This window comes from Austrofundulus limnaeus, unplaced genomic scaffold, assembly GCF_001266775.1.
Source record: "Austrofundulus limnaeus strain Quisiro unplaced genomic scaffold, Austrofundulus_limnaeus-1.0 Scaffold1, whole genome shotgun sequence".
Lineage (NCBI taxonomy): Eukaryota > Metazoa > Chordata > Actinopteri > Cyprinodontiformes > Rivulidae > Austrofundulus > Austrofundulus limnaeus.
The window spans coordinates 6,538,824-6,554,826 of record NW_013952403.1 but is presented as its reverse complement, the minus strand read 5'-3'; the positions used below and the strand labels follow the sequence as shown (position 1 = coordinate 6,554,826).

Here is a 16,003-nt window from a genome sequence, read left to right as displayed (position 1 = left end):
GTTCTGATAGGCTTTGCTGTGCCTTCTCCCTTCTTGAACTTGGGAAACTACATGGGCTCTCCAGATGAGGTAGTTGCCTGCAAACGTGCATTTTCATTGAAATGCATTGCAGCCAGGTACAGTCTGGTTAAAATAGCATAAAAGAATATTACATGTTAGTTTGAAGTTGCACCATTAAAACTCATCTAACACACAGTATTTTGAATAATGAAAAAAAAAACAAATACGGAGCGACTAAAACAACACTACAGCCAATATTTTTGGCCGATTCTTGAAGCTGATTCTACTTTTTCTTCCTCCCTCCATTAACATGATAAAAATAAGAATGATAACAAATGTTACACAAGTCTTAATTTAAAACAAAACAAACTAAAAAAAAACATTTATTAACTAAGCCTTGTCTGAAGATGCTGTATAATGTGCTGCCACACAGGATTTCTTCTTTCAGCCCTTTCTTTAAAAAACAATAAATAAATAAATTCATTACTTATTTTATCTAGTGCTAAATATTCTGTTTTTATTTGTATATTAATAAGATTAATATATTTTGTTACATAAAATGACTATGTTCCCAGCTATTTTGATGCAAAAACAGCAACACAGAGAAAAAAAGGAGACACACATTCATCTTGCTATCCTTATGAGGACTTCACACAGACAGCGCTCACAGCTTCTCTGCCTCATTCTGCTGCTCCCGTTTTTAACACCAGGCAAAAAATGCATTTAAAACAGCTGACGTTAACTTTAGATCAGTTTGAAATGCTCCAGCATTTTTAAAAAGAAAAACAACACAGACACGCTGATTACAGTGCGGGGCGAAAGTGAAAGTAAAACATGATGCTGAGCACCCATTCGGTAAAGAATCTTAAACACAGCTGTTCTTTCTCCCCTCATAATCCGACACAGAGGGTAGAAACAGCTAAATTAGACAGTTAAAACACATTTACAGTTCATAACTCACCCTTGTTGTTGCAACATTCATCCTGTGTTGTCCGCAAGCACTTTCCGCCCTGTTGTGGGTCCATTTCCTTGAAAAATGAAACTTAACCAGGCACTTTGAAGAAGCTCTGATGGTGGTAGTCTATGTAGATTAATCATGTGAGTTCACACACCCCAGAACCGAACATTTTGACTTCTGAACTTGCATATTCGGCATGACGCTATGAACTACAAAATCACACAGCGAGGAAAAAAATGGCGGACTATGAAATCCAGTTGGCCAGAAATACCTTACCATAAATGGTAGTTCCGAAGAAAAAAGTGTGACGAAATAAACAATGAAACAAAATAAGTTACAGCAGATTTTGAACAAACTGAAAAATTTGACCCATAAAATTTTTTAAATATATCTTTGCAGTAACTGGACAGAATAAATTAAAGTTTTCTACACTCCTAGACACTATAATTGCACAAAAAATAGTTTATAAATGCAAAAAAGTGCATTTAAATAAATGTTCTTCTGTTAGAGGTAATATGGTTTAACAGGGGTCACAAATAGGCGGACCTGGGTCCGGATACGGACCGGAATGGTGTCTCATGCGGACCCATTCCCAATGCCAAAACAGAGATCACCACTTAAAACTTGCATGAGCGAATGTAATGCTGCATTCAGATCTAACGAGATTTGAGTGTCAGAGGCATCGGGTTTACATACAAAGTCTATGGTGGGGCATTGAGAAGTATTGCTGTGCATTTTGAAGCATTTGATGCATGAAGCGCATCCAAAGAGGCAGACACTTGAGGTGGAAAATCTGAAATTAAGCAGTTAGAAATGGAGTGTCAGCCACATCTAGCCATATGTGATGCAGTGGCACATTTTCCGATGGGATAATCTCCTGAATGATGCCCACTAAACTAAGACAGATGGACAGGAGCTYTCCAGCTGAAATCAAGCACCTGTAGTTGATGTCCTGGCAGAAGATATGGGCATCGACGGGGGCCAGCAACCCAGTCAAACTGTGCTCAGGACAAAACAATGTGCTGAATGCAACACTCATCAGCACACAGCTCCTAGAGTGGTGAAACTCACCAAACTCAGAACTCCTCTGAATTATCTGGTGAATCCACAGTGCCCAACAACAATGTCCTCTGGCTCTCAGTAAATAAAGCCATGCCACTCTCTCAGTTTCATCTGTCATTGTACAGAGACCGGCAAAGAAGGCTCCTCTCAACGTGTGTCTTGATGTGCGAATAGAGTGGTTTTGAAGAGCGTCTTACCTCAAAGTGCACAAGCGTCCAACTTGAGTCATTGGACACATTTATGATGTGCAAAATGTGTTCGGTCTGAACGCAGCATAAACCAATTACATGCACAGGTTTTGCAGTCTTTACAGTAGTGGTCAAGTGTTGGAGACAGAGGAAAGGATGAAGAAGGGGAGAGGAACAGGCACAGAGAAGGAAATATACAGACAGGTGAGAAAGGATGGAGAAAAGTGTTAGTTGAGATGGAGAAGGGGAGAAAAACTGGAGAGTTAACAGAAACAAATACAAAAAAAATACAAAAAAAACAGAAAAAAAACCTAATAGTGGCATCATAAAAAAATGGACAGCGAAAAATAAAGCATTTAATCCAGGATGGACAGACTAATTTATCTTTATAGTTCCCACTGGAACTAAACCAGTGTGCCTCACATGTTCAGAAATGCAACACTTGTTAAAAAATGGCAATGTTTAATGCCATTATGAAACAAAGTATAAAAGATTTAAACAAAGTTTTGAACAAATGTACCAAATCAAAATGCACAGTTGTCATGTATTGTTTAGTTCGTTATTTTGACGTTTGTCTTTTTGTTACATTACAATAAATATTGAAAAAGTATTTGAATTAGACTGAATTAATGTTCATCTTTTTGTTACATGACAATAAATATTGAAAAAGTATTTGAATTAGACTGAATTAATTAAATTTTATGTGCTAATCCATTTGTGCAGATGTTGACACAACTACTAAGCTACTTAAATATATATAACTCTAAATAGTAGGACATTATAATCTTATGGACCTTGGTCTTAAGAAATTTTCTCGGATTGGACCCGTTTAAATTTTAATTGAATACCCCTGGTTTAGAAGAACTCGAACAGTGAATCTCACAGAAAGACTCAGCCTGCGCGTGCCGAGGCGCGTTCCCATCTCTCAGGAGGAGAGTTTAGTCACTGACGCAAAGTTGGACAGATCTGTTCGATAACAACGCTCTCAACGTATATTTAATATAAAGTTAGGTTTTAAAGACCAAAGTCTCTGGTAGTTCAGGAGCAAAGTGCAGGAGGAGATGTCAGGACTGATCGCTGCAGCCGCTGCTTCGGCCTGCAGTTTGTCTCTACTGAAAACAGCTCTCACTGAAAGTCCCGCCCTGCTCTGATTGGATAAAACGGCTCTGGAGTTCGTCTGATTTGTTGAAAGCAGAGTCCGTTTAATCCATCAGGGTCCCGCTGCCCTCCTCTGACAGAACGATGATCCAGTCACACCAGTGAGGCTGGATTTTTGTTGTTTTGTTTGTTTTTAAGAAATCAGGTCGCATTTGCGACCCTGTTAACTGTTGTTTTCACAATCTCAGGTAAAATCTAAGGTACGCAAGGGAGCTTTGTGACATTCCATCTGGTGCGCTTTTTCTTTTTTTGATCGCGCATGCGCACGGCTTATGGCAACTCTGATTATATGACAGCTGTAATGTTAAATGACAGACGACATCAGATTATGTTTGTCTTTTATGGGCTTCAACACAAGACTGAAACTGCAACATAATCAAGGGGCAAGGCAAGATAAGTGATGCAAACAGATGCAAACAGCTCGTTAGAAAATAATTTAACTATTTTCTTTTACATTACAGGACTCCCCACAAAGGTAATAAACAACTTTAGGGGCTGAAACAGTTTTTTTCATTTTTCCACCATTACTTGTTTCACATATTAGYTCAATAAAGACGTCCATCTGAATGACAGACAGTCATGTCCATACACAGAATTTCCTGAGCTCAACCAGAATTTGGTTAAAATTTGAATTAGCCATAACTAAATGAAGTACAGGGAGTTTTTGATTTTTGTTGCATTATGTTGACATGTTTACGCCTTAAGCATGCTGTTTTGTCGTAGACAAAACAAAGAGTTTTGAACAATGTGTCACAGGCTAACAATTTTATCAGCAGCTTGTGATACACACTGATGCTGCAGCACAATGCATGGTCTCAGCTCCAGCAGTTTGTGCAGAACAAAATGGCTGAATGTTAAAAGAAAATATCTATTTTAAAAAAGGAGACTTTTAGGGTAAGAGGGATGGTTTTCATAGATATAGCTGTCATTAAATTGTAGCTTAGTTTTTTTTTCCGCCACTGCTGGGGAAAAAAATTAAAAGAAAATCCTTATGATCACACAAGCAATATTGATAGAAAACAAATTGTCAAAATATTTCAAGTAGAACTCTAGAAAATTGTTAAGGAAGTCTAAATAACTATTCTGTCAATGACTGCTGAAGGAAAACATGGCAAGTAGAACGTTCAAGGCAAGACTTGCTGTACCGTACAGTTTGGGTCAACTGCACGTACCATTACCACTGCATGAAATGTCGCTTGTCCTTCTGTTGTCATACGACACAGACTCAAGGGAAAAAAAGTGTCATGAAAACTAATTTCTATGAAATAACCAAGCAGCAAGGTGGAGGTGCGAGTCTATTCTTAGAATGGTATTTCAACAGTGAAGTGGTTCCACATTCCACAGAGTGTCTGCCAGCTCCAACAATTTGTTCAGTAACATTTTTATTACACAACTCAGCAAACATCTCAGAAAAGGCGTCAGACAAAGTTCTACCGTCTGAGATGTACAGTAAGAACAAAGCAGATTTTAATGTACCTGAGGCATCACTCTGGGTTACTGGTCCAACAAATGATTGTAATTACTAGAATCTGAGATGAGCTATTAGAATTAAATTAATGTTGAAATTTCTTTACGATTTCCCATTTATAGATGTGTTACTTTTTGAAGAAAAAATTGGTGCCTTACTTTACATTATCACTTTCTTAGAATAGAAAATTTACATAAAAATACTTTAGGCCCCATTGAGAAATTCCCCAATTTTCTTTATACCCTCCTTGGCTACAGCTGCACAAACACAATTTTAACCTTGCTAATCTATAATTCTGTTATTTTACCATTTCCTCTTTCCTCTGAGTTTCTGCCTACTGGTGGTCATTCGCTCACCTGCTTTTAAAATACTATCATTCAGTCTAGGCCAAGCAACCTCCTCCTCAAGAAGTCATTAACCACTCTGGTTTCATTTTGGCACCAAGTCTACTATTCATCTTTGAGTTAAGTTCCCGCTCCCCAAAGATCTACAGTACAGAAGCTGTGTTGACTGTCTAAGCTTATAAATGTGTGTTGTGGGAATAAAGTAGATGAGTGCGTATGTGTTAAAAAAAAAAAAAAAAAAAAAAAAAGAAGGAAACGCCTTTTGGCGACGGGCCAAGAAGCACAGCAAATTTTTAACTGTTCTACTTGACTCGGAGCACTCAATTCAGATTTAAGTGTGACTGAGGAGTCGTGACCTGCCTGCCTTAGAATTTGTGACGGCACAGGAGATTAAGCATTTGCTGAGGTGGTTCCCCCAGGATGTAAGCACAGCACTGTACAAAGTCACAGTTAGGCAGATCCCATGCTTGAAAGACGACGCACTTATCTTTGCAATTAGGCCGACGTTTATTGATTAAAAACACAAGTCAACTCAAGCTGTGACAATTTGGGTGTTCAAATACAACACTGCATTAACATCAAACAAACCCAAAAAGGAACCACTACCTGATTACTAAGATTAAATTGTATTGTTGTTTTAGGGACTAACAGTCCTTGAATGTGCTGTGGCTGCTGCTAAGAATGTACAATATATTTTGAATGGTGTGTGCAATAAATAATCATTAGGGCAGTGTATCCTCTAAGGGCCTGTTTCAGCCGGGGATGTGAACACAGAGCTGCAGTCACCACAGACCCACACTCATTATTCAATGCATTTATGTTACACGGTGTAAACCACTATGGCTCAGCACTCTAGGTTTTTAAATGTAGAGCAGCACCATGATCATATTTAGTCTCTTTAAAATCTAAATAATGATGGAGTAGTTGTTAAAAAATGTGCTTTCACTTAAAAGTTTATGCATAAAATTATTGTGACAAGTGCACAAATTAATTTGCATTTGAGAATAAATGAAYATTCTATTTAAATGAATTATGGAAAAATGTACTTGACTTTATGCAGTTTGCTTTATTTGCTGAAAGTATTGACAGTTCTGCGTGCCTTAATGCCACTATGTCATTGTCTGTAGATGTTTTGACAAATACAGAAAAAAATAAATGTAGCAAGCTGTTTTATTTAGTACAGGGGTGTCAAACTCCTGTCCTCGAGGGCCGCTATCCTGCATGTTTTAGAGGTTTTCTTGCTCCAACACACCTGATTTTGATCGCTGGGTGATTAACAGGCTTCTGCCCAATTTGAAGAGTTAATTCAATCACTGAATCAGGTGTGTTGGAGCTGGAAAACCTCTAAAACATGCAGGATAGCGGCCCTCGAGGACTGGAGTTTGACACCCCTGATTTAGTATATCGATCCAAAGCTTCATTTTTGAGTTTCATCAAGATGCCAGGTTGCGCCTGACAAAAAGAATTGTACTAATCTCTGAGTTTTTTCCTAGTTAAATTAATAATAATAATAATATACATACATACATACACACACACACACACACACACACACAAAATACACTCCAGTGCTTCATAGGCTATTTAGCTAAAAAGAGAAGTGTTGATAGTTAATGCTAAAGTTAATATACAGAGCTCATGATTAATTAGTGTTTAGTACATGTGCTGAAGGTGACTCTCAGGTACCACCTCACCAAATTTTAGCTCAGTAGCTGTAAAACTGACTGAGTTTTAGCTATTTTAATGTTTGCTATGATCACTTAGCCTTTTGAATGGGATCAAACTCATCTCAGTCTCTCTCTCATCTCTTATGCAACTGTAAGATGTCACACTCAGTATGAGCTGTGAATGGCAGCTATTACCACATCAAATTTTATCTCTACTTGATAAACTGAGTTATATCCATTTTGTTTTTCCTTTAGCATTTGATACAAATCGAGAACCATTATGGGACATGTGGTTTTTTCAACCCTTGTTTTGCAAACGGGTTAATATAATACAAGCAGAATAACAAGATAATGAGGAATGCATCATGTTTTGGAAAGTAACTGTTTGCATACAGTATGCAACACTGGCACATAATTAATTTAAAAAGGTGGCGTGCACTGTGTTAAAATGTAACTTGTAAAAAATAACTTACTGGATTTTCCAGACTATAAGTTGCACTGTTTGTGTTATTGTATTTTTCCAGATTGAATATGTTCGGATGTAATTAGTTAGGTGCGGCATATTTTCTGAAGTGTTTTGTTTTTTGTTTTTAATAAAAAATATATAGTTCATAACAAAACAGACAAACTAGGCAAACAATGATAAAATAAATGATAATGATAAAARAATAAAATCCATGTGAAAACTAATTTGTTTTTTTACATTTGATTAAATGCATTAGTTTTCATAAAGTCTGGTTCCATATAGGGGTGCACTGATAGATTGGCCCGCCGATCTATCGGCACGATTTCCTTAATTTTAGGTGATCGGAATCGGCAGGTCAGACTTTTTAAAGATGGGAAATCGGAGATCGGCAAGAAAACTGCAATCGGTGCACCCCTAGTTCTATGGAAGGATTATCCTGACTATAATCAAGAGCGTATATTTTCAATTTGAGAGCAGGGGTGTTCCCTGATCCGTGACAGCGCAGGAGAAATCCACAAGCAGAAAAGTGGTTTGTGAGCGCAGTTTGGGTTTGTGCAGAGAGAAAGTTTGAGCGTGAGGAGAAATTCTGAGAGACAGCAGTGGTTTTGAGTGCGAGCATTTTAAGTTTTGAGAACAAATACATAAAGTTGTGAGAGCAAAAACATATTATTCTGCTCTCAAATTGAAAATATACGCTCTTGATTATAGTCAGGATAATCCTTCCATATAGTTCCATATAAACAATTTTGCTCATTAAGAGCCCCAAAATGGCTTGTTTTTAAATAGTAGAATGGTAATGTATATGAAATTTATTATGAACTAAGACCAATTGCATCACAGATAAAATGAGGGTTTTTGGATTACAAAAAAAAAATCTAAACTTAAACAGACACAAACCTTTGCTACAATTTTGTGACGGCTAATCAACTTTTTGCACAACACTCGTTTCATTTTCACTCAATACACACACACACACACACACCTACACCTGTTCGTCGGATGTTGTTGCCAGGTCACGGTTATGAAAGTCATCAGACGTCTTTCTGCCTGCCCCCCACCCTACTCTCCCCTCTTTCTTCCACTCTACCTGTATCCTACTGTTCAGCTAACATTTGCATCCACCTGCGCAGCCCGTCTCTCTCAGGTGGAGGAATCAGTAAACATCCTCCTGCTGGTTTTTCTTCTCTGACAGCCATTTTTTTTTACTGCCATTTTTGGTATTGTTGCTTGTTCTTTTTCAAACTTGTTCTAACAAATAAATTCATTTATTTTGAGCACCGCTCCAACTTCTGAATCTGAATTACGGTATCCAAATACCACCCCCACCTGATTTCTGATTGGTTACTAGGTCTGTCTAGTGTGTTTGATGAGATGAGATTTGAGATGTGAAAGCTGCACCTCTGATAGGTCCAGAGAAATGTCTGTTAAATCTCTAGCCAAGAAAGCCTGAATTTTTATTTTTTTCTACTGGAGTTAAGATGGAATTCCAGCACAGTACCAGAATACTATCAGCCCTGATGTCCACACTTATAACATCCAACACCTGTAAACCCAGGAGGGACACAGATGTCCTCTATGTCCACACCAAATACACCCAACACCTACAAACCCAGGCAGGTGATGACAAGGTGATGAGCTCCAAACAGTCTGACCAAGCAAGTCAGCAACAGGRTTTTATAGCCTTAAAGACACTACTGCTCAGTCAGTTTTTATGTCTGTGTGAAATTTTGTGTAGCTATTTTTTAACTCTTAACATGTTCTAATATTAACTAGTTCGCATAATTTCACCATGTTTTATATATATATATATATATATATATATATATATATATCCCACATTAAAAATGTTACCAGGACCACCTTCTTCCACCTGCATAATATCACTAAAATTAGAAACATCTTGTCCAAAAATGATGCGGAAAAACTGATTCATGCATTTATCATGTCTAAATTGGATTACTGTAATTCTTTATTATCTGGGCATCCAAATAACTCTTTAAGAAGTCTTCAGTTAATCCAAAATGCTGCTGCTAGAGTTTTAATGAGAGTTGGAAGGAGAGATCATATTTCTCCAGTTTTAGCTTCTCTCCACTGGCTCCTTGTCAAATTTAGAATATAATTTAAAATCTTACTTCTAACATACAAAGCTCTAACAACCAAGCTCCATCTTATTTTAAACATTTCATTGTTCCATACTTTCTTAACAGAGCACTTCACTCTCAGACTGCAGGTTTACTTGTGATTCCTAAAGTTTCTAAAAGTAGAATGGGAGGCAGAGCTTTCATTTATCAAGCTCCTCTCTTGTGGAAACAACTCCCAGTTTCTGTCTGTGCAGCTGACACTCTGTCTACTTTTAAGATTAGACTGAAGGCTTTCCTTTTTGATAAATCCTAGTTAGACTTAGGTTTCCTGAATTATTCTTCATTTCTGCTGCTATAGACTTAGACTGCTGGAGCACAAACTGAGCACATTTCCTCACTCTGCTGTTGTCTTTAGTCTCTCTTCTCTACATGTTTGTCACAATTATTTTTATCAATATGYGTTTTCTTTGTCTCTCTTCCAGAGGAAAATACACCTGGACCAGTTCTTCTGTGTTTGGCTGTCTCTTTCCTGTCCTCCAACCCAGCCGGTCCAGCCAGATGGCTGCCTGTCCTGAGCCTGGTTCTGCTGGAGGTTTCTTCCTGTTAAGGGGGAGTTTTTTCCTCTCCACTGCTACCAGTGTGCTGCTCTGGATAGTAGACTCTGCTGGCTTCTTTAGATTTATAGTTTTCTTTGGTTGGTTGGTTGGTTGGTTGGTTGGTTGGTTGGTTGGTTGGTTGGTTGGTTGGTTGGTTGGTTGGTTGGTGGTGCCCTGAGACAGAAGTTGTTGTGACTTGGTGCTATATAAATAAACTGAATTGAAACTGAATTGAAAATTCTGACAGCGTTGAAAATTATGTGTTGGGAATTGTTCTCAAGTACTACCCCACCAATTTTTGGGGCAATATCTGCAAAACTGACCCGAGTTATAGCCATTTTTGCGAAGGTTAACATCATTTARCTGTGAAAAACAACTTGAACTGACTGTAAAAGGGACCTCCAAGTAATAAACACTTAGATTTACATTCCATGATGACTTTTTGTGATGTTCATAATCTAGGACATTAGCTACTTTGGTAACAGACACATATACATCCATATGGGCTAAAGTGTTACCATCTGCCCTTGTCTTTTGGTGGCAGGCGATGAATATAAAATGTACTATTTCCAATAAAAACCATATAGAAATAAATTACTGGCTAATATGTTTCACTTAAGTCCCATTCCAGACAGAAGAGAGCAGCACAACAGTAAGAGCGGCAGTCAAACCTAATTATGTGGACCATAACATTGAATCAGCTGGGAAAATTATGCAAAAACAAAAACAGTAACCTAAAGCCAAAACCTGTGATCTCAAATTCACCTTGCATTCCAAACAACTGTCCAAAGCAATGAGCCCAGGCTAATCCCCACTGTTCCTGCCTGCTGGGCTGAGCCAGCATACCTGTTTATATCAACAACATTCATGAATGCTGAAACCTCTCAATTTCTGTCTCTGTGGATCTTAGATGGCTCCTCGGAGGYCTGAGTCAAAATGACCAGCTTTTGGTTTCATACTAAATACCTGAACGACGTTTAGAAACTGATGCACCTGTAAACACAGTGTGTAGTGTTAATCAGTTCTGTGAAACACAACTGCAGTTTACATTTTCCAGGAGCCAAGTAAGTGTGTGGACTGAGCCTTGCACAGACGCACACGTGTTCTGGCTTCCAGACGAGCTTACACACAGCAGGGGGACATTACACCAATCCTTTATGTTTTTGTGTGGCAGCAGAAATACACTTTAACATTACATGGATTAGCTTTAGGGGGTGAAATGGTTGGATGCAGCCCRGTGAAATTAAATATATTAATAAAGCAAAAATTATGATTTTTGTTAAAGTTTCAAAAATATATTAAAGAATTCATATATTAAAATGTATTGCCATGCCAGAGACAAGTTGAAAGCAGAATGTGGTGAGGTCATAGATAAGTTGGTAGCACAGACAGGAAAGCTGAGATTATTCAACACTGTAAATCAAGTCCATCTCAAGTATTTTTATAACGTTGCACCTCTGCCTGAACTATAACAAAGGTGTAATAAAGATTGTGCTGGAACAGGTTCACACCTCAGTTTGTAGATTTATATCAGCAGTTAGGTCCAGCTAATGAACTGCTATTTGTGTCCCGAGATGCACAACACAGGAGAAAAAAAAAATCAATTTATTGACTGCATTATGTTTTACTGGGACAGGTGGAGACGTGTTCCCCCTTCAAGACTGGAAATGCTGGACTTCTGACTGTTCCACATCATAGACTTAAAACCAGCAAATGTATATAGCTGAAGGGAGATTGTAGTGATGGGCAGCTTAACAGCATTGTGCATTTTGTTTATTCTTTCACATTTTCTTTTATTGCCATCTATTTTTATTTATGTATTTTTATTTTATTTTATTTGTAAAACTCTACTTATCAGCAATCACTTACTTCTGATGCTTTCATGTCAAAGCTTTGAGACAGCAGGGACTAGGAAGCATGCACGGAGCACCAAAGCCAGTTAGGATCTAACTAAACATGCATGTAAGAGTAATTCGGTTCATAATATTGTATCTCGTGCAGTGGTTCTTGAACTGTGGAACCTCTAAGGAGAGCTCTTCATCAATCTGTTTTCTTCCCTAGGCACAAAAAACTGCTAGACAAACCATTGTTTAAACACTGCTAATCAAATTTGTTTTAGTGACAGACCAGAGAATACAGATGCATAACAAGATAGTGGAGATTGGTTCCACTCTTTATTGGTCAGCCAGTGCATGACCCAGATAAAAGTGATGATAAACAGAGAGGCAATAGTTTCTTTCTTTTGTAGGAGGAAAGGTTTGTTGGCTGGAGGAGATGTCACTTCAAATCAGGGACAAACTGTACGAGTGTTTATGGTTGAAGTGAGAAAACTGTGGACAAATGAGGACAAGAAAGACTGTTTCAAACTGAATTAATGTTGTTGGAATTACAGTGAATGGTGGTAAGGCAAAAATAAATAAATAAATATTTTCTATTTTCTCTGCTCGAGCTGCTGCCCCAGCAACACAACTCCAAACAAGAATGGATGAATGAATTTAATGTTACACACCAGCAGCCATGTGAGCTATTCAGTATATTTTAAAAGAAAATGTGATAATTACTACAAAGCTGAAAAATCACTTAAAAAAACTGTGTAAGTGAAGAATAAAATATTAAACTTGTAATAAAAATGACAACCATCACTAATGAAAGAACTAGTTCTGCCAATTACCTGCTCAGACTTTTGACTGTGAATATTTCATATATTCATTTGTTAAATTTCTCTGCATACAATGAACTTATTTTTATGTTTTTAAAGGTGACTGCACTCCCACCCACCCCCACCTTGTTTTGTATTCTTTTAACAAAGTTGAGATCTTAAACTTTCAAATAAYCTAAAAATAAAATGGCACAAAGATACATTTTTTGACACAAAGACTAATCCTCCTGCTGACCTTTGGTTAAACCGACCCAGGAGGTTCTCATACGTCATTTTGATTAAAGGGCAGCTGAGCGTTAAGAGAAATCTAAAGTTTATTTTACACTTGCCCCAGTTAAAGTTAAAGTTGACTCCCATTATTTAAGTAACTGTGAAATGTGTTTATATCTCCTAAGTTGGGCACAGCACAGAAATGTTTGAGAGAAAGGCACTGATCTAGCGTGTTTACTAAACTTTAAGACACTAAATTTAGTAAAGACTGAGTCTTATGTTTTAGTTTCTAACATCTATAAACATACTATGGAGGTACTTTGAGGGGCATTACTCATTCTAAAGTGAGCTGGACACACACACTGACTTATTTGCACAGTCACTGTAAGGCATTGCTCACTCATCCAGAATTGTGCAATTGTGTAAACTATGCTAACTTGCCACTCCTGGTAATCAAAAGTCCAACAACTCTCTCYCTAGCAGTCATTTAAAGTTCTCACTGGAAATCCTGAGCGTTTCATAACTTTCTATTATAAAATAATGGATGTGATCAACAGCCCTGTGATCTTGTTTATGTTATCTAAACATCCTCTAATGTTACTGGTTGCCACTATGATCAATATCAGTTTGCACCTGTTGCTAGATGAGACCAGGGGATAAAGTTACACAAGAGTGTGTGTTGATTTTTCTTCTCCACTAATGTCATCCACTAACCACACTGAATCATCCAAACTGCCACTGCCTCTATGCAGAAACGTTAGGTCACCTAAAGGAAATGCAAGCCACACCTTTCTAGTGAGTCAGTTATTAGATCAGAAACATCCCTTGTTTATGATGTGACTGATGCACAGATTGGCATACAACAACTCTGTGGGAAACACTGCGACCACAATGAGTATTAAATAGTTTTTTGAATGCTAAATTGGGTTATAATCTGTTGACAGGAATGTGTGTAATTATGAGGCACAGCAACTTTCACGTCTTAAATACAGAAAAGGATACTTCCTCATGTTCACTTTCTAGAACTTTGATCTGAATCATAAACGCTACACAGCTGGTAAACACAAGCTCAGGGGGTGACAGTAATTACAGGTACGCTGTCAGTTCACAGCTGTAGGTGAAATTCGAGAGGAAGAAAGCCTAACCATCAGTGAGTAGAGTTTTGTTAAACACCTGGGCCCCAACTTCAGTGTTGTGTGGCTGCTCCAAGTTTCACACAAAAGTGTTGCCAAAAACCAGAGACAGATACTCACAAATTTCTTTTTGCTGTCTCCATCCTCGCTGCTCTTCTTCGACTTCTTGTCCTTCTTGAGTCCAGCGCCTGAGGCAGAGTTTCCCGTGTTTTGATCCATTTTTAATAAATTGATCCGACAAAATCCCCTCGTAGACAACAAAATAGACGGTTGCTTAACTTGCGAAAAAAAAAAAAACAGTGACTTCCTCGGGGCCTATCTATGCATGCTAGTTAGCTACAATTAGCACAGTTTTGCTGATGGTTTGGTAGACAGCCAAACAAGCCACTAAAGCCGCCTGTCCGTCTCGCCSAAGGAGGGAAATTCAAAGCACAACCAAAAGTCCTTCAGGACGAGAAGTACGAAAACAACCTGTTGCGTCCGAGGAATACTATATGGACATTAGCCTACAACTTCCTACAAGCAACACAATCCACAGCTTTGATATGGTGAGTGTTTAGTCACCGAATTTATGCGGTACAAACCCGAGCTAATGTTAGCTTTAGCCAAGCTAGCTAGTACGGGCTACAGTGTAATTAAGTTAGGTAAAGCCGCCTCTCCGTCCACCTCCACGAGCTGTTTGTTTGGTTTTTTTCGGCGACAACAACGAGGACGACGAGTCGGCGCTACCGGTGTCTAGATTCAGCAGCGTGTCCAAAAGTGGCTTCCATGACAGCTAAAAGTTTTGGGCAACTTTTTAACCCCTGGGTGACAACGGGGAAGTGAATTTCTGAAAGAAAAAAAAAAGGAGTCCGTCTTCCTGTTCTTCTGACAGTCGAGGCTCGGGGTGGAGCATGCGCCCTGCAGCTGCACCTGAGACAGGATTTAAGTGACAGCTCAGCTCAGTCCAGACACAAGGTTCACACAGTCACCTCCTCACGCTGCAGACTTTACGTGCCTTCACCAGTCAGGACTTGCGTTTAGACGCTTACACAGGGAGGGGATTTTAAAGGTTTTGTTACATTCTAGACTTTTAAAACAAAGATGATGAGGAGAAGAAAAAAAAAGAATAATCAAATGAGATCAAAACTGCCTTCAGCCTTCAAAAACTGGTTCCTCTGGGAGGAATAGCAGCTTCTGCTATGTGGTCTTCCACTTAGCTGGATATAGACTAAGTAGGTTAAAAGTTTTATTTGTGCTTTCTTTGTTGCATAAAAGAAAGAACATGTTCCCTACAGGTTAATTAAAAACCCATTAATAGTATCCTCCCATTTGGCCCTGCCCAGTGTATTTATCTTGTTCAAATTACAAAAGTGTTCTCTTCGTCTTGTTTAAATTTCCATAACTTAGACTTTAGCAATGATCAAAAACACAGCTCCTTGTTCTTCTAAGGTCAAACGCTGCTTGATAGTACACAGGCATTTCATCCTACATTGTGTTTCTGAAAAGAGGGAGATAATTAGCCCCAAAGCTCCTATCTGTGTGCACTGAAATGATTAATAACAAATTATAGTTTCCCAACATTTTATCCTCCTCACTGAAGTGATTCACTCGAATCTTGTTGCTTTAGTTCGTGCTATTTTGTAATGCAAAATTTCAGCTTTTTTTTAGCCCCCAAACTCATTTATATTTGTTAAAGGCTGTAGGAGTGCTCCCTTTGCTGCAGTGTTTTTGCCATTTTGCTCTGTAACCATGCTGTGCATAACAAACAAAAACAAGACCTGGGGCTCCACCAAGTGGTTAGTATAATAACAGCAGGAAGTATCAAAACAAGCAAAGTTATTATGAAGGCAGGGAGGAAATAAGCTGCAAATAAATAAATAAATCATCTCGTGCATCTCATCAAAATCTGGTTAATAAACATATAGTTCATTGCAGAGATCTCTACACAACAAAGGTCACCCGGTTTCCCATTTTTATAGCCTAATACCCTCCAGTTGTATATATGTATGCAGACAAYACACTGAGAGTAAA

General features: G+C 38.2%; 1 protein-coding gene across 2 annotated transcripts in view; it reads right to left on the bottom strand.

Annotated features, from left to right (window-relative positions):
- The window catches only part of diaph1 (diaphanous related formin 1), a 117,534-nt gene extending 102,631 nt beyond the window's left edge, over positions 1-14,903 (bottom strand). For both annotated transcript variants that reach the window (XM_014007291.1, XM_014007299.1), the window contains exon 1: positions 14,111-14,903. In XM_014007291.1, the coding sequence (XP_013862745.1) occupies positions 14,111-14,209 (99 nt within the window). In that variant the 5' untranslated portion in view covers positions 14,210-14,903. The remainder of the gene's footprint in view (positions 1-14,110) is intronic.
- Between the last annotated feature and the right edge of the window lie 1,100 nt (positions 14,904-16,003).